This window comes from Hypanus sabinus, chromosome 2 (assembly GCF_030144855.1).
Source record: "Hypanus sabinus isolate sHypSab1 chromosome 2, sHypSab1.hap1, whole genome shotgun sequence".
Classification (NCBI taxonomy): Eukaryota; Metazoa; Chordata; class Chondrichthyes; order Myliobatiformes; family Dasyatidae; genus Hypanus; species Hypanus sabinus.
The window spans coordinates 184,068,612-184,094,618 of record NC_082707.1 but is presented as its reverse complement, the minus strand read 5'-3'; the positions used below and the strand labels follow the sequence as shown (position 1 = coordinate 184,094,618).

At 41.3% G+C, this 26,007-nt stretch overlaps 1 protein-coding gene across 8 annotated transcripts in view; it reads right to left on the bottom strand.

Annotated features, from left to right (window-relative positions):
- The window catches only part of rps6ka5 (ribosomal protein S6 kinase, polypeptide 5), a 330,130-nt gene that overhangs the window by 63,196 nt on the left and 240,927 nt on the right, over positions 1–26,007 (bottom strand). For all 8 annotated transcript variants that reach the window (XR_009510328.1, XM_059961120.1, XM_059961152.1 and 5 more), the window contains 5 exons: positions 23,580–23,663; positions 14,598–14,701; positions 6,834–6,984; positions 944–1,105; positions 269–394 (listed from right to left, as the gene is read on the bottom strand). Coding sequence is in view for 7 of the 8 variants with exons in the window: in XM_059961120.1 (XP_059817103.1) it covers positions 269–394; positions 944–1,105; positions 6,834–6,984; positions 14,598–14,701; positions 23,580–23,663 (627 nt within the window). In the remaining variant the exon portion in view is untranslated. The remainder of the gene's footprint in view (positions 1–268; positions 395–943; positions 1,106–6,833; positions 6,985–14,597; positions 14,702–23,579; positions 23,664–26,007) is intronic.

Sequence of the window (26,007 nt, the reverse complement as noted above, 5' to 3'; positions counted from 1 at the left end):
AAGAGATGTTTGAATAGGCTCATGGATGTAAGGAAGATGGAGGAATATGGACATGATGTAGGTAGATGGGATTAGTGTTTTTTTTTTTGCTTTTTAGCTAGTTCTGCAAAAGTCTGTGGGCTGAATGGCCTGTTCTTGTGCATTAATGTTCAGTGTCCTTTTGCACCATTTCTGTAATTTATAGTAAGATCACGTGTTTGCATTGCACCCTTGCCACAAAGCGACAATTCTAAGTCATAAAAGTGTTAATAAATCTAATTGTGACTACCTTCATCATAGCACTCCGTGCAATGGCAGTACTACCAGGACGATCCACTCCAACATGAAGTTGAATGGGATCAGTCATCACAGCATTACGCTTGAAGAGAATGGATGGAGCAATGAAAGAATAGCCCTGTCAAGAGAGCACAAAGATTAATCTTTAAATGCTGGTCATATTTATACATCATTTACAGGACTACAGAAGCCATTTTACACATGATTTTGCAATGTCTTTGGTAGTATAACACAATAGAGGGGAGATGACCAGAAGAAGCTTCTGCAGTCCCTTGTGTCTTCTGGCAATTACCTACAAGTTTATGTTGGGGTTGTTTTGGATACCATCTGTACTTTTTCTAATTGCTTTAAGGCCACACTTCCCTGTTTGGTTCATACCACTACTACTACAGTTGTAGGGACCTACAACTCATGTTCTTAATATTATTTACTTATTTATTTACTATCTTTTTTTGTATTTGCACAGTTTATCTCTTTTGTATATTAGTTGCTTGTCAGTCTTAGTGTGAAGTTTTTCATTGATTCTATTCTATTTCTCTGCTCTACTGTGAATGCCTGCAAGCAAATGAATTTTAAGGTCATGTATGGTGATAATACATACTTTGATAATAAATTTATACTTTGTACTTTGAATCTGATTTAGCAACTTCATTTTATGGGTACTGACCTGAAAGATCCTATCGGAGTTCTGAGGCAACGCTGCAGGCGAATACGTGGGATCCATTTCCGTGAATTCTTCCGCAAAATTGCTGACATCCAACTCGTCCCTGATGACTGGTTTAAAAGGGGCTTCAATGTTTTTGGCAGCTAACTCATCCCAGTTTATTTTCTGCCAAAGCCAAATGCAAAGCCGAGGTGGTTACTAAGAATGAGCAATAACAGCTCATTTAAACAGTTCTGTTTTATATACAGAAACATCCCACACACAGAAATAAAATGAGATACATTTCCATGTGTTAATTAACAAACACAATTCTGAACACTTGGGGAAAAAAGTCAAACAAAATGCTCTACCTAGAATACATTAGAAAACAATCATTCAAATTTTAACAAAACTACAATACACAATTGGTAACTTATTTTCTTGCTGTTTCTCTTCCCTTCCCAGCCATGCTCACCCTTTCTCCAGACACTAACATCAATAAACTGTATTGACAACACTGTTAACTAGTGGATCCTCTGGTGCTCCTCACCCACAAAGCTTGTGTTAGGAAAGTAACAGACAGCAGGAATTATTGTGGCTAAACACTATTCCATCATTACCACTACAAGAAGGTACACGCATCAAGAGATTGAGTGAGGAGTGACGACTGCTAGCTCATTTTTCTCTTGATAGAATGATCTATTAACCTGCTCAAGTCCAAAATCTGCTGTCTAGTATCAAATTAAGTCAATTTATAAGTAAGTAAATATTTCAATTTAAAATGTTATTAAATTCATTGTCAGTGGTTAATAAGAAAATCATTTATTTCATGAAACCAGATACACAAAATCCTGAACTGTGCCTTAAGTGTCAGGGACACACCTTTATTAAATAGGGTGGCACAGTACGGTAGTGGTTAGGAAGGGTAAACAGTGGATCCTTTGGCTGATCTACAAAGCCTGTGTCAGGAGCATAATACCTAGAGAGAATTATCATGGCTGAGCTGTATTCTAAAGATAAAGAGATTAACTTTATTTGTCACATGTACATCAAAACATTAAGTGAAATGAGCTGTTTGCTTTGAGGACGTGCTGGGGGCAACACACAAGTGTCGCTATGCTTCTGGTGCCAACATCACATGACAGCTATTTACTAATTCTTGGAATATGGGCGGAAACCCACTTGGTCACGGGAGGAATAAACAAACTCCTTACTGACAGCAGTGGGAATTCAACCCCAATTGTATAGTTGGTGCTGTGGAGTGGTACACTAACAGCTACACTACCTTGCTACCCATTACCACCACAGCAAGAGGGTGAGTAAGGAGTGAGGATTGAGGAGCACTAACTCATTGTTCTGTTGATCATATGAGCTGCTTACCTGCTCAAATTCAACGTCTGCTCTCTAATCCGAAGGATTTAGTACAATGACAGGTGAACACATCAGAAAGGATATAGTGGCGCCGGAGGCAGTCCAAAGGAGATTCGCCAGGCTAATCCTGAGATGAGAGGATTGTCTTATCAAGAGAGGCTAAACAGCTTGGATATGTATTGTTTGCAGTTTATAAAAATGGTGGGTCTTACTGCAGGATACTAAAGGGGGCTTGTCAGGGTAAATATTAAGATGAATTTCACTAGTGAGAGAATCATTTTAAGGTAAAGGGCCAGTATTTAAAATAAGGTGTGTAGAAATCTCTGCTTAAAGAGAGCAGTGAGTTTTTGGAACGAGGTACCTTTGTGAGAAGAATTAATACTTCACAGCTCCAGTGGCTAGGATCCAATCCTGAACCTCAGTGCTATCTGTGTGGAGTCTGCATGTTTTCTCTGTGGCTGTCTCCCACATTCCAAATCTGTGTGGGTGGGAGGGTTAATACAAGAAGGCATTATTTTATAAGATGATTGGAGGAAAGTATTGGGGGAGGAATATCAGAGGAAGGTTTTCATTTATACACAGAAGAGTGCTGAGTGCATGTGACATCTTCCCAGGGGTGGTAGTAGAGGCAGATACATAAGAGATATTTAAGAGACTTTTAGATGGGCACATGGATGAGAGGGAAATGGAGGGCTATTTGGGAGGAAAGGGTTAGATTGATCTTACAATAAGTTAAAAAGTCAGCACAACAATGTGGGCCACGGGGCCTGAACTGAGCTGTACTATTACATGATCGATGTTAATTGTCCGGAGTGTGTACGTGAATAATAGAATCTGGGCAGAAGTCCAGAAAGAATATGCTCCACAGAAAATTAGTGGAGGGATGGGATAGCTCTTTGAGGTGATTCATAGACTTGATTAGCCAAAATGGGCTCTCAGAGGGTTTCAACCCAAAATGGCAACTATCCATTTCCGTTCCAGATGCTGCTTGACCAGTTGAGTTCCTCCAGCAGTTTGTTGATGTCTTTTTAAGTCATTAAGAAATATGTAACTATATATGAATTGTTGCCTGATGTCTCAGGAAGATAAGATCCATCATTAAGTTTTTCACACAGAGAGTGATGGGTGTGTGGAATACACTGCTAGCAGTGGCGGAAGCAAATACAATAGAGTCTTTTAAGAGCCTCATAGCTGGGTACATGGAGCTTAGAAAAATAGATGACTAAGCACTAGTGAAATTCTAGGCAGTTTCTAGAGTAGATTACATGGTCAGCACAACATTGTGGGCCGAAGGGCCTGTAATGTGCCGTAGACTTCTATGTTCTTTGTACTATTAATGTCCCTCAGCATCCAGGATATGCCTCCTTCTCAATGCTGCCATCAGGTAGAAAGTATGGGAGACTGAATAATCACACTTCAAGGTTCAACAACAGCTTATTCCCCACTGTCATCAGGTTCTTGAAATGACCGGAAAAGCCCTGATTCTACCTGAGCTTGCTTCAACTTATTTCCCTCAACTTGCACTAATGTTGTCTACTTTTTTGCACAAGTTATGCATAATAGAAGAGCAGATTATTATTTAAGTGGTGAAAGATTGCAGCATGCTGTTGTGCAGACGGACTTGGGAGTGCTTGTGCATGAATCGCAAAAAGTTGATTCGCAGGTACTACAGGTTATTAAGAAGGTCATTGCTAGAGGAATTGAATTCGAGAGCAGGGAGGTCATGCTGCAACTATACAGGGTACTGGTGAGGCCACACCTGGAGTACTATGTGCAGTTCTGGTTTCCATACCTGAGGAAGGATATACTGGCCTTGGAGGCAGTGTTGAAGGTTGGAGGTTCACCAGGTTGATTCCAGGGATGAAGGGGTTAATCTATGAGGAGAAATTGAGTCGCCTCGGACTATACTCTCTGGGGTTCGGAAGAATCAGAGGGGATCTCATAGAAACATACAAAATTTTGAAAGGGTTAGATAAGATAGAAGTAGGAAAGTTGTTTCCATTGGTAGGTGAGACTAGAACTGCGGGACATTGCCTCAAGATTCATGGGAGAAGATTTAGGACGGAGATGAGGAGAAACTGTTTTTCCCAGAGAGCAGTGAATCTGTGGAATTCTCTGCCCAGGGAAGCAGTTGAGGCTTCCTCACTAAATATATTTAAGAAACAGTTAGATAGGTTTTTACATAGTAAAGGAATTAAGGGTTATGGGGAAAAGGCAGGAATATGGAGCTGAGTTTACCGACAGATCAGCCATGATCTTACTGAATGGCAGAGCAGGTTCGATGGGCCAGATGGCCTACTCTTGTTTCTATGTCTTATGTTCTTAAGGTTTTATATAATTTATGTTTATTTGTTTATGTACATTTGTTTATGTACCTTATATTCCCATGTCTGTAATGTATGGTGCTGCAAAAAGTTGAGTTTCATGGTATTTATACCCTGGGTATGTATGCTTATGACAATAAACTTGAACTTATGATCAATAGATGTTGGAGCAGGAGATAACTGAGATTTAAATGTAATTAATAATGCTACTTAGGTACTACAACAATTACAAGTGACTGCCATTTACTGGTTTCATAATTTAGCATACCCAATAAGATATTTGGGTCACATCACATTCTGAAGACTGCCACTTGGGTATTGTATAGTTAGAAATTTCATTTCACACAAATGTCTTTCATCAATCTAAATTTAATGATTCTAAAATGTTTGAAAGATTAATTTCAAAGGTTGCAAATACCGACAACCCAATGGGCAGCCAGAATCAGAATGACTGATTAATTGCTCTGTCAATTTACCTTGAAGACCGAAATTGTTAATACGCATACAATCTGCATGTGACTATATTCCATCAGCTGCATTTCTCTACAAGAAGGAACTGCTTCTGCTCCCCTTTAAAGATGATTCTCCTATCTAAGTACAGTCGGCCCTCCTTATCTGCAAGTTCTGATGCGCGAATTCAACTAACCGCGAATCAAGAAAACCTGGAAGTGCTCTTCCAGCACTTGTTGTTTGAGCATGTAAGGACTTTTTTTCTTGTCATTATTCCCTAAACAATGCAGTATAACAACGTTTACATTGCATTTACATTGTATTATATACTATAAGTAATCTAGAGATTATTTAAAGTATACGGGAGGATGTGCGTAGGTTACCGTGGATCGGGATCGAAAAAAAATCGGAAGTTCTCTAACTATGCAAGTCGGAACAGGTACATCCGGTATTATTTAGCGTTAGTCAAACGTTTGTCTTAGTATAGTATATATTTTATCTTTCTATGCATATAAAACACTTAAGAACACGTTTCAGTGCTGGGCTCGGGAAGTTCCCGAGTTCGATCCAGCATGGAGGATCAAAAACCCAGAACCCAATGATTAAACCACTGCATTGCTTAGTAATAATTGTAGCTTTCATCAACGCAGGGCCTTTCTCACTTTATCCGTTAAAATTGTTCCGATCGTTGACCAACTGTAGCCTAACGCTTTTCCAATAACCGATGGTGTTTCACCTCTTTCCGATCGCTTTATTATTTCCACTTTATTTTCAATCGTGATCGTGATTATTTTTGTGAACAGAAACACTGCGGATTCAGAACTCGACCACTGGGTCCTAATATTCACCACACTGAGACAGGTTAAATAAGGTCTGGGGTTCCGCTGGGTCCTAAGGTCCACCTCATTGAGACAGGTTGAATAAGGGACTTGAGCATCCGCGTTTTTTGGTATCTGTGAGGGGTCCCGGAACCAATCCCTCACGGATGAGGAGGGCCGACTGTACACTGATTTAGTACAATGCACAATAGACTATTATATTATATATATTATATTATAATAGACTATTATAGGTACAGTACACGAAAATGTAAATGGACAAGAAAAGAGATATCGGCTAAATGGAACTAGCACAGATCGGTATCTCAGTTGTCAATGACAAGATGGACAGTTTGACATGTTATATTTAGTATTACTCTATTACCGTTGCTGATAGTGACACTTGCCACAAAACTTTCAAATCAGTGGCTGAACCCAAGTTGTCAAAGAGTTCAAAAGGCACAAATATCTATTTATCATTTGTTGAACAGATAAAAGTATTGATGAAGAGTTAGAATTTGGGTTTGCTGGAAAATACTTAATGGAAGGTCTGAACTGAGGCTCCAATTATTTTATTCGGGATTACAAGACTGTGGATAAAAATACAAAAGGGTTTTGATATTCATGATTGTTTCTAAGTGTTTCTTTTTTTGATTTATTTGCTTCCAAAATATTAAGTATACTTTTTAATTTTTAAATACACTATTTTATTATTTTTAAATGTTGCTGAAGTTTTACTTCCAGCAATGCTGGGTTCTGATGAGTTTTGGACTGGAGACTCAGTTACAAGGAGTCAGAAGGTTGCGAATGGTGATTTTGGCTGAAGACGTAGCTCAATGTTTCCAACCAGCTCTTGTGTTCAACAGGATTCCCCTGACAACCAGTGAAAGGACTATACTGATGAATATTAACCACAGAAAATATTCCAGATTCCAATGTCATCTTTCTCACCTGAAAGAAGGGGTGAGATTTAATTTCTTCAGCACCTCCTGGACCAGAACCCAACCTTTTCTTGGGGTCTTTAATAAGGAGTTTCTTCATTATGTCTTTTGCTAAAGGACCAATTTCTGGGGGATAAGGAGGATCACTTTTTAGAATTCTCCTAGGAAAGAAGAAAACTTGTGCAATCGTTAAACCGCAAAAGCTGACGTGATCATTCAACAACATTATGACAAGAAATTCTGCAGATACTGGAAATCCAGAGTAACAAACACAAATAGCTGCAGGTGCTCACCATATTAGACAGTATCTATCGAGAGAAATAAATTGTCAGTCCTGATCAGAGGTCTCAGCCTGAAACGCTGATTGTTTATTCTCCTCCATGGATACTGCTTGACCTGTGGAGTTCCTCCAGCACTTGGTGTGTGATCATTCAAACAGCTTGTATACTATCCTTCAAAGTCATAATGAATTGGGTAAAAATATTTGGGAGAATAACCAATTCTGGGCTTAGAGACATAAATTCAAAACTGCTTTGATGAATTTGACATATAATTCTAAGCCATTTAAGGTATCTCAAAACCATCAAATGTAACAGGTAAAAATTTGTACTTAGAGCAACAGCAGATGACTGCCAAAATTAGAACAAAATCAATAGCAAGGTAAAGCAGAAAGAAACTGGTTTCTGGGGCTTTTTACTCAGGAATGGAATGGATGATCTGGGAGAAATGCAACTTTCTTGTATAAGGGATCTAAGTCACTATTTTGGAGCAAATTAAAATGGAGCAAATTTGTGCTTAAAAGGGAGCATTCAAAGTTAAAGACCATCAGGAAATTCCTCTTTACTAAAAATAGTTACATAACCCAACCTTGTCTACCTCTTCCCTTCACCTTTTTATACGAGCTATTCCCTCTCTTCTTTTCTGACCCAGATGAAAGGCCTTGACCTGAAGTATCTGTCCATTTGCTCCCATGAATGCTGCCTGATCTACCGAGCTCCTCCAGCAATCATAGAACCATAGAACATTACAGCACAGAAACAGGCCTTTTGGCCCTTCTTGGCTGTGCCGAACCATTTTTCTGCCTAGTTCCACTGACCTGCACCTGGACCATATCCCTCCATACATGTCACATCCATGTACCTGTCCAAATTTTTCTTAAATGTTAAAAGTGAGCCCGCATTTACCACTTCATCTGGCAGCTCATTCCACACTCCCACCACTCTCTGTGTGAAGCCCTCCCCTGCAATGTTCCCTTTAAACTTTTCCCCCTTCACCCTTAACCCATGTCCTCTGGTTTTTTTCTCCCCTAGCCTCAGTGGAAAAAGCCTGCTTGCATTCACTCTATCTATACCTATCATAATTTTAAATACTTCTAACAAGTCTCCCCTCATTCTTCTATGCTCCATGGAATAAAGTCCTAACCTATTCAACCTTTCTCTGTAACTCAGTTTCTCAGGTCCCGGCAACATCCTTGTAAACCTTCTCTGCACTCTTTCAACCTTATTAATATCCTCCCTGTAATTTGGTGACCAAAACTGTACACAATACTCCAAATTCGGCCTCACCAATGCCTTATACAACCTCACCATTACATTCCAACTCTTATACTTAATACCTTGATTTATAAAGGCCATTGTACCAAAAGCTCTCTTTACGACCCTATCTACCTGTGACGCCACTTTTAGGGAATTTTGTATTTGTATTCCCAGATCCCTCTGTTCTACTGCACTCCTCAGTGCTCTACCATTTACCTTGTATGTTCCAGCTTGGTTTGTCCTTCCAAAGTGCAATACCTCACACTTGTCTTTATTAAACTCCATTTGCCATTTTTCAGCCCATTTTTCCAGCTAGTCCAAATCCCTCTGCAAGCTTTAAAAACCTTCCTCATTGTCCACTACATCTCCAATCTTTGTATCATCAGCAAATATGCTAATCCAATATACCATATCATCCAGATCATTGATATAGATGACAAATAACAATGGACCCAGCACTGATCCCTGTGGCACACCACTAGTCACAGGCCTACACTCAGAGAAACAATCCTCCACTACCACTCTCTGGCTTCTCCTATTAAGCCAATGTCTAATCCAATGTACTACCTCTCCATGTATATCTAGTGAATGAATCTTCCTAACTAACCTCCCATGTGGGAACTTGTCAAAGGCTTTACTGAAGTCCATGTAGACAACATCTACTGCCTTCCCTTCATCCACTTTCCTGATAACCTCCTCGAGAAACTCCAATACATTCTTTAAACATGACCTACCATGCACAAACCTATGTTGACTCTCCCTAATAAGTCCCTGTCTATCCAAATACTTGTAGATCCTATCTCTTAGTACTCCTTCCAATAATTTACCTACTACCAACGTCAAACTTACTGGCCTATAATTTCCCAGATTACTTTTAGAGCCTTTTTTAAACAACAGAACAGCATGAGCTATCCTCCAATTCTCCGGCACCTCACCCGTTGATACCAGCATTTTAAATATATCTGCCAGGGCCCCTGCAATTTCAACACCAGTCTCCTTCAAGGTCCGAGGGAATACCCTGTCATGTCCTGGGGATTTATCTACTCTGATTTGCCTCAAGATAGCAAGCACCTCCTCCTCTTTAATCTGTATAGGTTCCATGACCTCACTACCTGTTTGCCTTATTTCCATAGATTCCATACGTTCCCTTAGTAAATACAGACACAAAAAACCCATTTAAGATCTCCCCCATTTCTTTTGGTTCCATACATAGCTGACCACTCTGATCTCCAAGAGGACCAATTTTATCCCTTACTATCCTTTTGCTCTTAATATACCTGTAGAAGCTCTTTGGATTATCCTTCACCTTGACTGCCAAAGCTATCTCATGTCTTCTTTTAGCCCTTCTGATTTCTTTCTTAAGTATATTTTTGCACTTTTTATACTCCTCAAGTACCTTATTTATTCCCTGTTTCCTATACATGTCATACATCTCTCTCTTCTTCTTTATCAGAGTTCCAATATCCTTTGAGTACCAAGGTTCCTTACTCTTCTTATTATTATTTGAACACCTACGCTCGGTCCGCCAGAAAAAGCAGGATCTCCCAGTGGCCACACATTTTAATTCCACGTCCCATTCCCATTCTGATATGTCTATCCATGGCCTCCTCTATTGTCAAGATGAATCCAAACTCAGGTTGGAGGAACAACACCTTATATACCAGCTGGGTAGCCTCCAACCTGATGGCATGAACATTGACTTCTCTAACTTCTGTTAATACCCCTCCTCCCCTTCTTACCCAATCCCTGACATATTTAGTTGTTTGCCTGTTCTCCATCTCCCTCTGGTGCTCCCCCCCCCTTTCTTTCTCCTGAGGCCTCCCGTCCCATGATCCTTTCCCTCCTCCAGCTCTGTATCACTTTCGCCAATCACCTTTCCAGCTCTTAGCTTCATCCCACTCCCTCCGGTTTTCTCCTATCATTTCGCATTTCCCCTCCCCCCACTACTTTCAAATCTCTATCTTTCCTTTCGGTTAGTCCTGACGAAGGGTCTTGGCCCGAAACGTCGACAGTGCTTCTCCCTATAGATGCTGCCTGGCCTGCTGTGTTCTACCAGCATTTTGTGTGTGTTGCTCCTTATTCTTATTCACTTTGCCTTTAATCCTGACAGGAACATACAAACTCTGCATTCTCAAAATTTCTCCTTTGAAAGCCTCCCACTTACCAATTATTGCAGAGAACAACCTATACCAATCTACACTTTTTAGGTCCTTTCTCATTTCTTCTAATTTGGCCTTTTTCCAGTTTAGAAACTTAACCCGAGGACCAGATCTATCTTCATCCATGATCAAGTTGAAACTAATGGTGTTATGATCACTAAAACCAAAGTGTTCCCCTACACACACTTCTGTCCCCTGTCCTAACACATTTCCTAATAGGAGATCTAATATTGTATCCTCTCTCGTTGGTACCTCTATATATTGATTTAGAAAACTTTCCTGAACACATTTTACAAACTCTAACCCATCTAGACCTTTAACAGTATGGGAGTCTCAATGAATTATGGAAAATTAAAATCCCCTACTATCACAACTTTATTTTTCCTGCATTTGTCTGCCATTTCTCTGCAGATTTGCTCCTCCAATTCTCGCTGACTGTTGGGTGGTCGAAAATACAACCCCATTAATGTGGTCATACCTTTCCTGTTTCTTAGCTCCACACATATGGCCTCAGTAGACAAGCCCTCTAATCTGTCCTGCCTGAGCACTGCTGTAACATTTTCCCTGACTAGCAATGCCACCACCCCCCCCCCCCCCCCACCCTTCATTCCTCTGCCGCTATCACATCTGAAACATCTAAAGCCTGGAACATTAAGCTGCCCATCCTGCCCCTCCTGTGGCCAAGTTTGACTAACGGCTATAATGTCGTAATTCCATGTGTCAATCCACACCCTCAGCTCGTCAGCCTTCCCCACAATACTCCTTGCATTGAAATAGACACACCTCAGAAGATTATTACCACCACACACAACCCTTCTATTTGTGACTTTGCATGAACTTTTAACACCATTTATTTTCACCCCACTCCACTATCTGCTCTGGCAGTCTGGTTCCCATACCCCTACAAATTTAGTTTAAACCCTCCCCAATAGCACTAACAAACCTCCCTGCAAGGATATTGGTCCCATTGTAGTTCAGGTGTAACCCATCTCTCTTGTACAGGTCCTACCTGCCCCAGAAGGGGTCCCAATAATCCTGAAGTCAGAAACCCTGCCCCCTATGTGAGAGTTCCTCACTCTTTCTTCCTACGTTATTGGTACCTATGTGTACCATGACATCTGGCTGATCACCCTCCCACTTCAGACAGAATGCCTTGCACTCGATCAGAGACATCCCTGAGCCTGGCACCCAGGAGGCAACAAACCATCTGGGAGTCTCTGTCATGACCACAGAACCTCCTGTCTATACCTCTGTCAAGTCCCCTATCACTACTACTCTCCTCTTCTTCCACCCTCCCTTCTGCACTGCAGAGCCAGACTCAGTGCCAGAGATCTGGCTGCAGCAGCTTGTCCCAGGTCATCTCCCCCCCACCCTCGCAACAGTATCCAAATTGGTATACTTGTTGTTGAGGGGAATGGCAACAGGGGAACCCTGCTCTGGCTGCCCTTTCCCCTTCCCTCACCTGACGGTAACCCAATTTCCTGTGTGCTGCTCCTTTGGCATAGCTACCTCCCTGAAACTACTATCTATAAACTCCTCATTCTCCTGAATGAGCTGGAGGTCATCCAGCTCCTGCTCCAGTTCCCTAACGCGGTTTGTTAGGAGCTGCAGCTGGACGCACTTCTTGTAGGTGTCGTTGTCAGGGACACCAGTTCTTCCTGACTTCCCACATCCTGCAAGAGGAGCATGCCAACATCCTGCCTCGCATTTTCTCTATCCTAACAAAACTTACCCGAACCTACCCTTGCCTCTGCCTGTTTACGCCGAAGCCTGTTGAGCCAAAGCCATCCCACTCTGCTTCTCTCTCACTGTATACTGTATATGGTGGTCTTTTTTTTAAAACCTTTGGCACTCTACATCACGCAGCGTAAAAAACAATGACTTCTCTCCGAGATTCCTTTATCCCTTCACTCTCAGCTTCTTGCTTAGATTTAAAAAGACTGTTGAAAATTCCTCTTTTTTTTAAACCTTTGGCGCTCTATGTCACGCGCCTGCGCAATCTAGCCTCTTTTCCTCGAGCAGTGTAAAAAAAAAGACTTCTGAGATTCCTTTACTCCTTCACTCTCAGCCTCTTGCTTCCATTCATGCGCTGGCTTTGAATAGTGTTCTACATAAAATACTGAAGGAAAAACCCAGAACCAATCAAAAATCACCATATGGAGAGCCCATACAGAGGATTCAAAGATTAAGTAGTTCTACTGAAAAGAGTGCAGAAAAGAGTTACAAGGATGTTGCCAGGACTAGAGGGACCGAGTTATAAGGAGAGGTTGGTCAGGCTTAGTCTTTATACCTTGAAATGTAGGAGAATGAGGTGCAACCTTATAGAAACATTTAAAATTAAGAGGCATAGACAAGGTAGCTGGTAACAGTTGTTCTGCCAGGATAGCAGAGCCCAAAACTAGACAGCATAGATTTAGGGTTCGAAGGGAAAAATTTAAAAGAGAGCTAAGGAATGACTTTTTCAAGCAGGAGGTGAATTAGTGGAACAAGCTGCCAGAGGAAGTGGTTGAGGTAGATCATTTATCATATGGGACTATTGTTTATCATCTATATCAACAAACTAGATGATAATGTGGTTACCTGGAGCAGCAAATTTGCAGATGACACCAAGATTGGGGACCTGGTGGACAGCAAAGACTATCATGGCTTGCAGTTGGATCTGGACCCTTTGGAAAAAAAGGGGTTGAAAAATATGGCAGATGGAATTTAATGCAGCCAAGTGCAAAATGTTGCCCTTCAGTACGACCAATCAGGATAGGTCTTATACAGTGAATGGCAAGGCACTGAGGAGCATGATATAACAAAGGGATCTGGGAAATAAGGTCCATAATTCATTGAAAGTGGTGTCACAGATTAAAAGGGCTATAAAGGAAGTTTTTGACATGTTGGCCTTCACAAATCAAAGTACAGAGACCAGGAGATGGGATATTATGTTGAAGTTATACAAGACATTGGCGAGGCCTAATTTGGAGTATTGTGTGCAGTTCTGGTCACCTAACTACAGGAAAGATGTCAATAAAGTTGATACAATACAGAGAAAATTTATAAGGATGCTGCCAGGTCTGGAGGACCAAAGTTATATGGAAAGATTGAATAGGCTAAGATTTTAATCCTTGGAATGTAGAAGATTAAGAGAAGATTTGATAGACGTATACAAAATTATGAGGGATGTTGAAAGGTAAATGCAAGCAGGCTTTTTCCACTGAGGTTGGGTGTAACTACAACTAGAGGTCATGAGTTAAGGGGAGAAGATGAAAGGTTTAAGGAGAACAAGAAGGGAAACATCTTCATTTAGAGGGTTGTGAGAGTGTGGAATGTGCTGCCAGTGCAGGTGGTGCACGTGAGCTTGATTTTGATGGTTAAGAGAAGTTTGAATAGGTACATTAATGGTAGGGGTATGAGGGCTATGGTACCAATGCAGGTCAATGGGAGTAGGCAGTTTAAATGGCTTGCCATGGACTAGATGGTTCAAAGGGCCTGTTTTTGTGCTGTACTTTTCTATGACTCTATGATTTTAAGCACTTGGAAGAGTGGGGCTTGGAGAGAGATGGGCTGAACATAGGAAATTGGGACTGGCTGGATAGATCCTATGGTCAGCACTGACTCATTAGCCGAAGGGCCTGTGTCCATGCTGGAATGCCCTATGATTCTATGATTCAAGGAACCTGCAGCATTGAAATTAGGACTTCAGCACAAATGGTGATGTTACTCCACCAACCACTATTACATACACATTACCTATCATTACTTTTACGTACATACTATCAGTTTACATATATTATTTGCACATTGTGTTTTCTAAGATTGCTTGGATATTTATATTTATTGTGTTTTCTTATTATAGTGTTCTTTATGCTTATTGTGTTTTTTATGCTACATTAGATCCAGAGTAATAATCATTTCATTTTCCTTTACACTCATGTACAAAAGAATGACAATAAACAATCTTGAAATGGCCTATTGGAGTCTCCTCCTCATTTAATTTATTTCACCTCATCTTTGTGAAAGAAAGATTTGGATAGCTTCTTACACTTGCAGTTAAATGAAGGTTTGTTTTACAAAAGAAATTGCACTCCTTACTTTGAAATCTCAGTTTGTGAATTTTTTTCTCCATCGACAGTAAAGGGCGAAGCTCCAGTTTTTAGCTCGTACATCAGCACACCAAGGCTCCACCAATCTACAGCCTAAGCAAAGAAGAGGGCTAGATTAATTTACAATAGGATTGTACATCATACAATCTAACATAGCAAATTTATTACAAACAAAAGTACAGAGGGTATCCAGTTTGTTCAGTATTGCTCTTTGTTGAGCATTTACATCACAGCACAATCCTTCTAAGTTAATTTGTCAGCCAAGAATAGCTCCCAGCTTGGCATGATTTTGTTTACAATTATGAAGTGCAACATTTGATGCATCCATTAAAAATAAAACCAGAGCTGGTAACCCAACAGCTTCAATGTTAAGCATTTTAGGTCCTCAGCTGTGGAAAAATTGAGTTAGTTATGCATATCCAGGTTCATTCAGCTCCCACCTCACCTCACACTGCCAAGGGTGACAATGGAGAAGAGGCCAGTTTTCAAAAAGTCTTGTGGAGAAACCAATTTTGCCACTTTTGAGAAAGCCACTTATTGTAGATGGGCTTTTCCCAATCAGAAAATTCCATGAACACTGGGAAGTAAATAACACAGGATGCAGGTAAGAGGCATTGCATGACAAAAATAACTGCAGCAATGAAAATCGCTAATCACTATTAAGCTGACATACAAGAGATTAAAAGCAAATTGTAACAAATCCCTGTTGATGTCACGCAAACCCACATCATGATGAAGACTGCCAGACTTACAGATATATCATAAATTCTTGGATTATTAAATGACACCCGAGGCTGTTTAGCCTCTCGTGTCTGTGCTTGACAAAGAAAACAATGCTACAATTAGCTAAACCACTTATATTCCCTTGCAGGCTAATGTTTTAAACATCAGTGCCGGTCACACAACTTTTTATATGATGCTGCAACATGCAAGCCCTACTGAGTACTTAGCCCTGTGAAACCCCTCAAACAATTCCCTTCTGTTGCAAAAACACCTTTGCCTCCTGCTACTAAATTTTGAATGCAATTTGCCTGAAACACAAAAGGTGGACAATTAGAAAGTCATTTGGCCCTTTGAGTCTGCTCCACAACACAATTAATTACAGGGAATGACTATGACCAAGAGCTAGGATAAGAGGCTCTGAGTGTCCAATGTTTTGGTGTGGGAGAACGTTTTCCAGCATTGAAGGTTTATGAGTCCACCAAGCAAAGTTGAAATGTTATTCTATCCCAGTGGATGAAGATGAAATTAATTCACCAAGCACAGATGATGTGGTCTTTTCAACCACTGATTCACAAGCCACAGCGATTCTCTCTGGAGAGAGTCATCATACTCCAGGTCAGACGAGAGATAACCCAGGTCAGGTTTCAGACCACAGTACCCATGTAGATTCTTCACATGATGGTGGTGAGGAGGTAGAGAAGAAGAGGAAGGTCAAGTGGCCAGCAATGGCAGATGAGAAGGTTTGGCGTGTGTTTAATGAGGATATCAGTATGATATTGGAGAACACTCCATTGGGAACATCAAAGAGAAAATTGGAAGTGATGGGCGATATGATTTACGATGTTGGAAAGGTTTCCAGTTTGGTCTGGTTGAGTTGAAGAAAGCAAAGCCTACACAGACACCAAGCAGGCGCCAGAAGGAGATTAGTAGGTTGAGGAGAGAGCTTAGATCATTGAGACAGAGGTGGAAGGTAGCAAGTGAGGGTGACAAGCCAGGGCTTGCTGATCTCCGAGGGCATTTTCGATTAAAGTTAGCATCACTCCGTCGTGCAGAGTCACAGCGTAAAAAGAGAAAGAGAAAGAAGGCAAGAAAGTCATTCTTTGAGAACACTCACCAGTTCAAAAGAAATTGTTTAAACAAAGTAAGAGCGGGTAGCTTAACATCTCTCAACAAGAACTTGAGGATCACCTGGCAAGCACTTACTCTAACGAACAGCGGGAGGCTCCTTTGCTTGACATTTCAGGGCTTGTGGAGCCGACCGAGACAGGAGTGAAGTTTGATCTGTCAGAACCCAAACTGGCAGAAGTCGAACGGTTGATTGGAAAGGCAGGGTCAGGTTCAGTGCCAGGACCTAATGGAGTGCCGTATAAGGTGTTCAAGAAGTGTGAAGAGCTGAGGAAATACTTGTGGAGATTGTTAAAGGTGGTGTGGAGACAAGGTGTTGTTCCTTTGTCATGGAGTGAGACTGAAGGAGTATACATGCCAAAGGAAGAGAATTCTACTACCGTACATTGAATCAGTTCTGACCAATTTCACTCCTGAATGTAGAGGGGAAGATTATGTTTGGCATTCTAGCAGAAAGAATATCTTCATTTGTGATAGAGAATGGATTGGTAAATACATCTGTGCAGAAGGCAGGAATACCAGGCTTCCCGGGATGCCTTGGACGTACTAGTATGAAGTGGCATACCATCCAGGAGTCGAAAAGGTTGAGAAGAGATCTGGCTGTAGTTTGGCTTAATCTTGCAAATGTGTATGGTTCTGTTCCCCATGCCCTAATTGAGTTTGTGATGGAATTCCTATGGATTCCTGCTAAGGTGAGGAACTTTGTTATGCAGTACTATGATTTCTGGATGAGACTTTCCACTCAGCAGTTAGAACCAGGTGGCAGAGCTTGGATGTTGGAATCCCAATGGGATGCGCAATTTCACCCATCCTTTTTGTGTTAGCCATGGAGGTAACTGGGAGGGCTGGAAAAGAAGTTAAAATTGTACAAGGAATTGGTAAGGCCAAATTTGGAGTATTGGGTACAGTTCTGGTCATTGAATTATAGAAAAGATGTCAACAAAATAGAGAGAGTACAGAGGAGATTTACTAGGTTTACCTGGGTTTCAGCACCTAAGTTACAGGGAAAGATTGAAGAAGTTAGGTCTTTATTCTTTGGAGCGTAGAAGGTTGGGGGGGGGGGGGGATAGAGGTATTTAAAATTATGAGGGGGATAGATAGAGTTGATGTGGATAGGCTTTTTCCATTGAGAGTGTAGGGGAGATTCAAACAAGAGGACATGAGTTGAGAGGGGGCAAAAGTTTAGGGGTAACACGAGGGGGAACTTCTTTACTCAGAGTGGTAGCTGTGTGGAACGAGATTACAGTAGAAGTGTTAGAGGCAGGTTCGATTTTGTCACTTAAAAAGAAGTTGGATAGGTATATGGACAGGAAAGGAATGGAGGGTTATAGGCTGAGTGCGGGTAGGTGGGGCTAGGTGAGAGTAAGCGATCGGCATGGACGAGAAGGGCCGAGATGGCCTGTCTCCGTGCTGTAATTGTTATATGGTTATATAATTGATGTTTTGGGTTGAGACCTCTCATCCTGGGTCCTGATGAAGTGTCTAAGCCCAAAATGTTGACTGTTTAGTCTTTTCCATAGATACTGCCTGGCCTTCTGATTTGTCTAGTATTGTGTCCATGTTACCAAGGTGGATAATTTCACATTATTCATGTTACATTGCATCTGCCAAATTTTTGAAAACTTGCCCCCTTTTCCATCATTACTGTCCTGATGTCTGACTGGCTTTTAACAGGCATTACGATCTGGTTTGGTGCAAAATATACAAGATCTACAGCGAACTGTCAGGTCAGCAGAAAAGGTAATTGGCTACAGTCTACCATTACTGCAGGACTTGTATGTGTCCAGGACAAAAAAGGGGGAGGGAAATTCATTACTGACATTACCCACCCTGTAAACTACCTTTTCCTAAAGCTCTATTCTGGAATGTGCTATAGGGCTATTAAAACTGAATCTTCATAGCATATTTTAAATTTCTTGCCCCAGGGCAAGTAAGCCGATCAACCATTCCATTTAGCCACCTGGCCCCCACCCTCTATTTATCATCTTAGTCTCTACACTGCACTGCAAATACTTTTTATAATGCAACACAGCAAAATGCTTGAAGAACTCAGCAAATCAAGCAACATCTATGGAAATGAATAAAACGTCAACATTTTGGGCCAAAACTCTTCAGAAGAAGGTGGGGGGGGGGTGAGGAGAGAAGGAGTACTAACTAGAAGGTGAGGCCAGATGGGTGGGGGAGGGGGGAAATGAAGTAAGAAACTGGGAAGTTATAGGTAGAAAAGATAAAGGACTGGAGAAGAACGATTCTCATAGGAGACGAAAGTGGACCATGGGAGAAAGGGAAGGAGGACACCAGGGGAGGTGAGGAGAAGAGAAGAGGGGGGGGGGGGGGCCAGAGCAGGGAATTGAAGAAAAGGGAAGGGAGAGGAGGGAAAATTACTGGAAGTTCAAGAAATCAATGTTCGTGCCATCAGGTTGGAGACTACCCAGATGGAATATGAGGGGCTGCTCCTCCAACCTGAGAGTGGCCTCATCGTGGCAGTGGTGGAGGAACATGGACTTGCATGCCGGAATGGGAATGGGGATTGAAATTGAAATGGTTAGCCAATGGGAAATCCTGCTTTTTGCAGATGAAGCAAAGGTGCTTGACAAAGCTGTCCCCATCTATTCTGTGCCTCTCCAATGTAGAGAAGACCGTATTGGGCGCACTGGATACAACAGATGAGCCCAAACGACTCGCCGGTGAGTGTTGTCTCACCTGGAAGGACTGTTTGGGGTGCTGAATGGTGGTGAGGGAAAAGGTGAATAGGCAGGTGTAGTTCTTCTTCTGCTTGAAAGGTTAAGTACCAGGAGGGAGATTAGTGGGAGATTTTTTTTTGGTGCATGTTGTGCCAACACACCACAACAACTTCTTATTCATGTAAATGGATATGGCAAATAAAGTTGATCCTTGATCCCTGTTGAGGTTATCTCAAAGCTTTCCGTTCTCATTATTTGTCATTGTCCCCAGTTTCATGTTACCAACAAACTGCAAATTACTACATTTTTCCCTCATCTAAATCATTATACATCATGAATAGTCGAGCCACAAGTACTCATCTCTTAAGTGCCCTATTAGTTACCCAATTTACCACTTGTCACCCCCATTTATTTATTTCAATTGGTTTTCAAACATGTCAATACATTAGCCTTAATACCTGTGCTTTAATTTCACATCTTAAGTTTTTTTTATATAGGACTCTTTCAAAGATTTTCTAAAATTCAAATACACCCCATTCTCTGGATTTTCCTTATCTATACACTTTCAAAAAACTCCAGTAAGTTTGTCAAACACCATTTCCTTCTACGAAATCCATCCTGACTTGGTCTAATCCCATTGATATTTTACAAGTCTTGTGTTAGCTCCTTTGCTACTGCCTCTAGAACTTGCCTTACTAGTCTTTAAGATTTCAGAATCTGTAGTGTCTTTTATCTTCTTAAGTTTCCTGCTTTCTCACTCTCTCTCATTTGTTTGTAAAAGAATAAAACATGAGCAGCTTGCTATCTGGGACTGCGTTGAAATCCTTCCACAAATCCATGTGGATGACCTCAATGGCACCATTCTTCATTGTTGCTCCGTGCCATCATAAAATCTCAGCTGTTCGTCAGATATGACTTTCCTTTAATAAATCTACAGACCTGCACCCGGGGTTCCAGTTGTAGACATTTGCTGAAAAAGATGTTTCCAAAGAAAAGTGGTGGTGGTGGGGGAGGGGTGCGTTGTCTTGAATGAGAGACTACAGAATTTCTTCTCATCCTCATTCCTATTCCAACATGTTGGTCATGTCCTCCTTTACTGCACAATGAGGCCACACTCTCAGGTTGGAGGAGCAACACCTCATACTCTGTCTAGGTAGCCTCCAATCTGATGGCATAAACATCGATCTCTCTGACTCCTCCCCCTTCTTTCTTCTATTCTGGCTCCCCTCTTAGCTCTTTCTCTTCTCCTCACCTGCCTATCACCTCCCCCTCGTGCCCCTCTTCCCTCCCTTTCTCCCCTGGTGGAATCTCCTTTCATCTCAGATCAGAATCAGAATTAGGTTTAATATCACTGGCATATGTTGTGAAATTTGTTAACTTTATGACAGTAGTACACCCTGCTTTCCTTGGCTGCGCAAGTCTACAGAAGACAACCCCTGGCCCCGCCAAACTTGTGAGATCCCACCCCAAACCTCAGTTTGTGTCGATGCTGTGTAATTCACTACCCTGCTACAAATTAATGCAACAAAATAACAGACAGTACACTGCATACGATTAAAGGAATTATATTTATGAATCTCAACTGAAGGGTTAGTAAAGAATAACAAAAAGAAAAAGGCCCATTCTAATTAAACAGTTAAAGGTGCATAAGTTGGAACTCATCTTGAATTTCTCTGCCACTCACACGCTGGGCCCCCAGTCAACCTGAAAGCACACACCGCCTTCCGAACGTTGCTCGCAATCCATCTCAAACAAACTGGTCTCCCACTGGAACATACACTACAAATGGCTCTCCCCAGCACCTTCTCTCTTCATCTCCTCTTGAACAAAAGCTCCAAGTCCAACCTTAGTGTCCTTCACCAGAGAAACCTCCCCTTAATCTGACCATCCTAATTGGATGGCACACGTTCCTCCTCTCTCTCATCTTCAACAGTAACCCAAACAAGCATGAAAACAGAACAAACAGCTCTTACAGAACTGCCAAAATGAAATACATACAGCATATTGGTAAAAATATGAACCAGTGCATTACATACACAAGTAAATACAGAGAAAGAAAAACTTAACTACAGTAAGTACATGTCTACAAAATAGTTATGTTAAAATAAGTACTGCAAAACAGAAATAAAAATATAGTGAAGTAGTGTTCATGGATTCAATGTCCATTTGAAAATTGAATGGCAGAGGGGCAGACACTGTTCCTGAATCATTGGGTGTATGCCATGTAACCCTAACCCTAACCCTAATGAGAAGAGGGTACGTCCTGGGTGGTGGGGGTCCTTAATGATGGAGGCCACCTTCCTAAGGCACCACTCTTTGAAGGTATCTGAGAAACTACAGAGGCTAGTACCCATGATGGAGCTGACTTAATATTACAAGTTTCTGCAACTTAACTTCGATTTTCGTGCAGTAGCTCCACCCCCTTCATATCAGATGGTGATGCAGCCAGTCAGAATGCTCTCCATGGTACATTTGTAGAAGTTTTTGAATGTTTTAGTTGACAAACCAAATCTCCACAAATTCCTAATGAAATATAGCCACTGTCTTACTTTCTTTATGCATCAGTATGTTGCATCCAGATTAATTCTCCAGTCCTTTACCTTTTTCACCTAACCTCACCCAGTTTCTTACTTCACCCTCCTTTAAAGGTGAAAGTACAGAGCCTGTATCAACAAATCCTGGAAGAAACATCAAACGTTAGACAAAGCAGAGTTAGTGGATGCTGTGGATTTTGACAAGGTGCTGCACATGAGACTGCTAAATAATAAGATAAGAGCCCATGATATTATAGGAAAGACACTGGCAAGGGTAGAAGATTGACTGACTGACAGGAGGTGAAGAGTGGGAATAAAGGCAGCCTTTTGTTCCCCCACCAGTCCTGCCAAAGGGTTTCGGCCTGAAATGTCAACTGTACTCTTTTTCCATAGATGCTGCTTGGCCTGCAGAGTTCCTGCAGCACTTTGTGTGTGTTGCTCGGATTTCCAGCATCTGCAGATTTTTTCTTGTTTATAAAGAGAGCCTTGTCTGGTTGGCTGCCAGTGACTAGTGGTGTTTCACAGGGGTTAGCATTGGGGCCATTTCTTTTTATGCCGTATGTCAATGATTTGGCTGACAGAATTGATAGCTTGTGGCCAAGTTTACAGACAATCCAGATAACAGATAGAGGAGCAGGTAGTGTTGCTGAAGCAGGTAATCTCCAGATAAACTTAGACAGATTAGGAAAAGTGGCAAGTGGAATACAGTATAGGGAAGAGTATGGTCAGGCACTTTGGTAGAAAGAATAAAGGCATAAACTATCTTCTAAATGGGAATGGATTCCCAACCTGGGGTACATGGACCCCTTGTTTACTGGTATTGGTCCATGGCATAAAAATGGTTGGAAACCAGTGACCAGTAACTTGCAGGTTGAGGTGGTAGTGAGGAAGACAAATGCAAGATTAGCATTCATTCCAAGAGGACTGGAATGTAAAAGCAACAATGTAATGCAGAGGCTTTTAATTCATTGGTCAGACCACAATTGGGAGTGTTGTGAGCAGTTTGGGGCCCCTTAAGTAAGAACAGATGTGCCGGCATTGGAAAGGGTCCAGAGGAGGTTTGCAAGAATGAATCCTGGAATGAAAGAATTAATGTATGTGGAGTATCTGATAGCTCTGGGCCTATGTTCGCTGGAGTTAACTCTACTTCTTCAACATGGAAAATGGGGGTGGGGGGGTTGCACTGAAACATATCAAATATCAAAAGGCCAAGGTAAAAGGGACAGAGAGAAAATGTTTCCTATAGTGGTGGAGTCTAGGACCAGAGGGTACAGCCTCAGATCAGGAGGACATCCCTTTAGAACAGAGATGCAGAAGAATTTGTTTAGCAAGACAGTGCTAAATCTATGGAATTCACTGCTATAGACAACTATGGAGGCCTAGTCATTGGATATATTTAAGAAGGTTGACAGGTTCTTGATTAGTAAGCCTATCAGAGCTTATGGGGAGACGGTAGGAGAATGGGGTTGAGAGGGATAATAAGTCAGCTATAATGGAATATTGCCACAGATTTGATGGGCTGAATGGCCTAATTCTGTTCCTATGTCTTATGGTCTTTTCTTTGGATGTATTTTGAGTTCCTTTCTTTTAGCAAGGTTTTCAGACAACCTGGAGTTGTATTTCAAATCAAAGCTTCTTGTTCACAGCGTTAATAACTTCTCTCCCCTTAAGATGCTAGGAAAGCTCCAGGCTTTCAGAACTTCATTGTAGTAAAAACCTTTTGGAGTGAAAGATGTTTGGAAACTCTGTGGAAAGAACAGATTTGAGTCAAATTTGCAATATGTATATTGTGAAAAAAACCTACTGAAGCCCAGACTACGAAGTTGTGTGATGGATCTCAGCTTGAACCCACCACATCCACTACTTAGTGCAAACACATCAATTCTAATGACAGAGATCACATACCTTATCATGTCCTGCATCACCTCCTTGTACAATTTCAGGAGCCATGTATTCTATGGTTCCACAAAAAGAGTATGCTCGCTCATTCTATAGGTTTAAAAAAACATAATTAAAATTAAATTTGCTATTTAAAATTCACAAATTAAAATGCACAAAAACAGATATTTCTGCAGAGGATATTACCAAAGCCACAAAATTGGGCATCTTCCACAGCAATGGAATGAAAGAATTATAGATGCAGTTGTACCACACAGAAACAGGCCCTTTTGTCTGACTGGTCCATGCTAATTGGGATGTCTATCTATGTTAATCTTATTTTCCTAAATTTAGACCACAAGACATAGGAAGAGAATTGGGCCATCCTGGGTACTAGCCTACAAGGTATCCAGGACATCTTCAAGGAGCGGTGTCTCAGAAAGGCAGTGTCCATTATTAAGGACCTCCAGCATCCAAGGCATGCCCTTTTCTCACTGTTACCATCAGGAAGGAGGTACAGAGGCATGAAGGCACACACTCAGTGATTCAGGAACAGCTTTTACCCCCGGCCATCCAATTCCTAAATGGACATTGAATACTTGAACACTACCTCACTTTTTAAATTTATCATTTGTTTTTTGCATTATTTTTAATCTATTCAATATACATATACTGTAATTGATTTACTAATTTATCATTATTTTTTTCTATGTTATGTATTCCATTGAATGACTGTTACTAAGTTAACAAATCTCACGATACATGCCAGTGATAATAAACCTGATTCTGATTCACAGTGTGGCAAATCTGTGTAATTCTTTGCCACAGGCAGCTGTGAAGGCCAATGTGTATATTTATGACAGAGGCTGTTAGATTCTTGACTGGTTAGGGCACGAAGAGATTCAGGAAGAAGGCAGGAAATTGGGGCTGAGCGGAAATTGAATCAGCCATGATGAAATGATTGAGCAGACTTGATGGGTCAAATGGCCGAATTCTGCTCCTGCATCTTACAGTCTTTTTTTCTCTGTCCAAAGTTCTCTGGAATCAGCCCCGAATCTAGTGATTCTTGAAAGATTATTACTATTGACTCCACACTCTCTTCAGCTACCTCTTTCAGAACTCTGGGGTATCTAATCGAGGTGACATATCTACTTTCAGATTGATTTGCTTCCCAAGCACCTTCTCCTTAGTAATAGCAACTACACTCACTTGCTCCTGCCCCAACACTCTCAAATCTCTGCTAGTGTCTTCCACAGCGAAGACTAATGCAAAATACCATTTCTTTGTACCCCATTATTAGCTTTCCAGCATAATTTTCCAGTGGTCCAATATCCACTCTCATCTCTCTTTTACTCTTTATACATCTGAAAAAAATCTTTGATATTGTCTTTTTTATTTTTGGCTAGCTTAACTTCATAAGTCATTTTTTCCATTTCTTATGGCTTTTTTAGTTGCCTTCTGTAGACTTTTAAAAACTTCCCATGAAATGTGGCCCTTAATCCTTGATTCCATTCTTGTCAATGTATCTATCCAAAAGCTTATTAGATGCTGTGATTGCACCCACCTTTATCACTTTCTCTGGCAGCTCATTCCATTTATATGGAATGACCCTCTATATGGAAAAATTTGTCCCACAGATCTCCTTTAAATCATTCCCTTCTCACCTTAAACTCTGTAGTGCTGCTGGACTCCCTTACACATTGAAGCATAGAAAACCTACAGCACAATACAGGCCATTCGGCCCACAAAGCTGTGCTGAACATGTACTTACTTTAGAAATAACCGAGGATTACCCAGAGCTCTCTATTTTTCTCAGCTCCATGTACCTATCCAGTAGTCTCTTAAAAGACCCTATTGTATCCACCTCCACTATAGTCGCTGGCAGCCCATTCCACACACTCACAACTCTCTGCTGAAAACACTTACCCTTGACATCCCCTCCCTACCTACTTTAAGCAGGTTGCAGCAAGTTGAGGTTCAATAAGGCATTCATGAGACCACACGGAGAATTGTGTGCAGTTTTGGGCTCCTTATTTTAGAGGTTTAAAAAAGGTTTTAAAAAAAAGACTGCCATATACAGCAGCCATCGTCGTAGCGGCCATCGTTGGAGTGGACTGAGGCAGAGTGGAATGGTTTTGGCTCAATCAGACTTCAGAGAGAACAGGCAGAGGTGAGGTTTGAACGGGGCACGACTGCGCAAGCGCGTGAAGGTCAGGCTCTGAGATCAGCAGGAGAATTTAAAAAGCTAGCAGAGGCTGAGGGCGAGCTTCACTCCAAGTGAGATAAGGCCAGGTAAGCTCCTTTAATTAATTCAATTAGCTTAGGAGTAGGTAATGGAGGCAGCAGTCAGGGCAGTCGAGTGCTCCATTTGCAGTATGTGAGAAGTCAGGGCGAGCACAATTGTCCCTGATGACTACACCTGCAAAAGGTGCATCCAGCTGCAGCTCCTGACAAA